The 253-nt window shown below is 34.8% G+C and overlaps 1 protein-coding gene across 1 annotated transcript in view; it reads right to left on the bottom strand.

The window, feature by feature from the left end:
- ETH_00043710 (uncharacterized protein) overlaps positions 1-253 on the bottom strand; it is a gene marked incomplete at both ends in the record, with an annotated part of 8,254 nt that overhangs the window by 109 nt on the left and 7,892 nt on the right. The window contains one exon of the mRNA XM_013374423.1: positions 1-24. Within this exon, the coding sequence (XP_013229877.1) occupies positions 1-24 (24 nt within the window). The remainder of the gene's footprint in view (positions 25-253) is intronic.

Genomic DNA, 253 nt, shown 5'->3' on the forward strand with positions numbered 1-253 from the left:
CTGCTTGGGCAACGACGCTGCTGCCTGAAATGGAAAAAACAAACATAAGAGAGTTTTTGTTTTAATGTTTCCTTTTTGATTATTTAATTATATCTTTTTTGACAATTTAAAAATAAAATAATGTTTAAATTTCCTTTTATTCTTTTTTATTTTTATTTTTTAATTACCTAACAAGCGAATTTCGTAAGGCGAGGGCCCCCCGTTCGGGTGTACGTACACCTGGCGGTCCCGAGCCTCTTTTGCTGCAGCTTTT

This window comes from Eimeria tenella, genomic scaffold (genome assembly GCF_000499545.2).
Source record: "Eimeria tenella Houghton genomic scaffold, Eth_scaff2016, whole genome shotgun sequence".
In the NCBI taxonomy this organism is placed as follows: Eukaryota; Apicomplexa; class Conoidasida; order Eucoccidiorida; family Eimeriidae; genus Eimeria; species Eimeria tenella.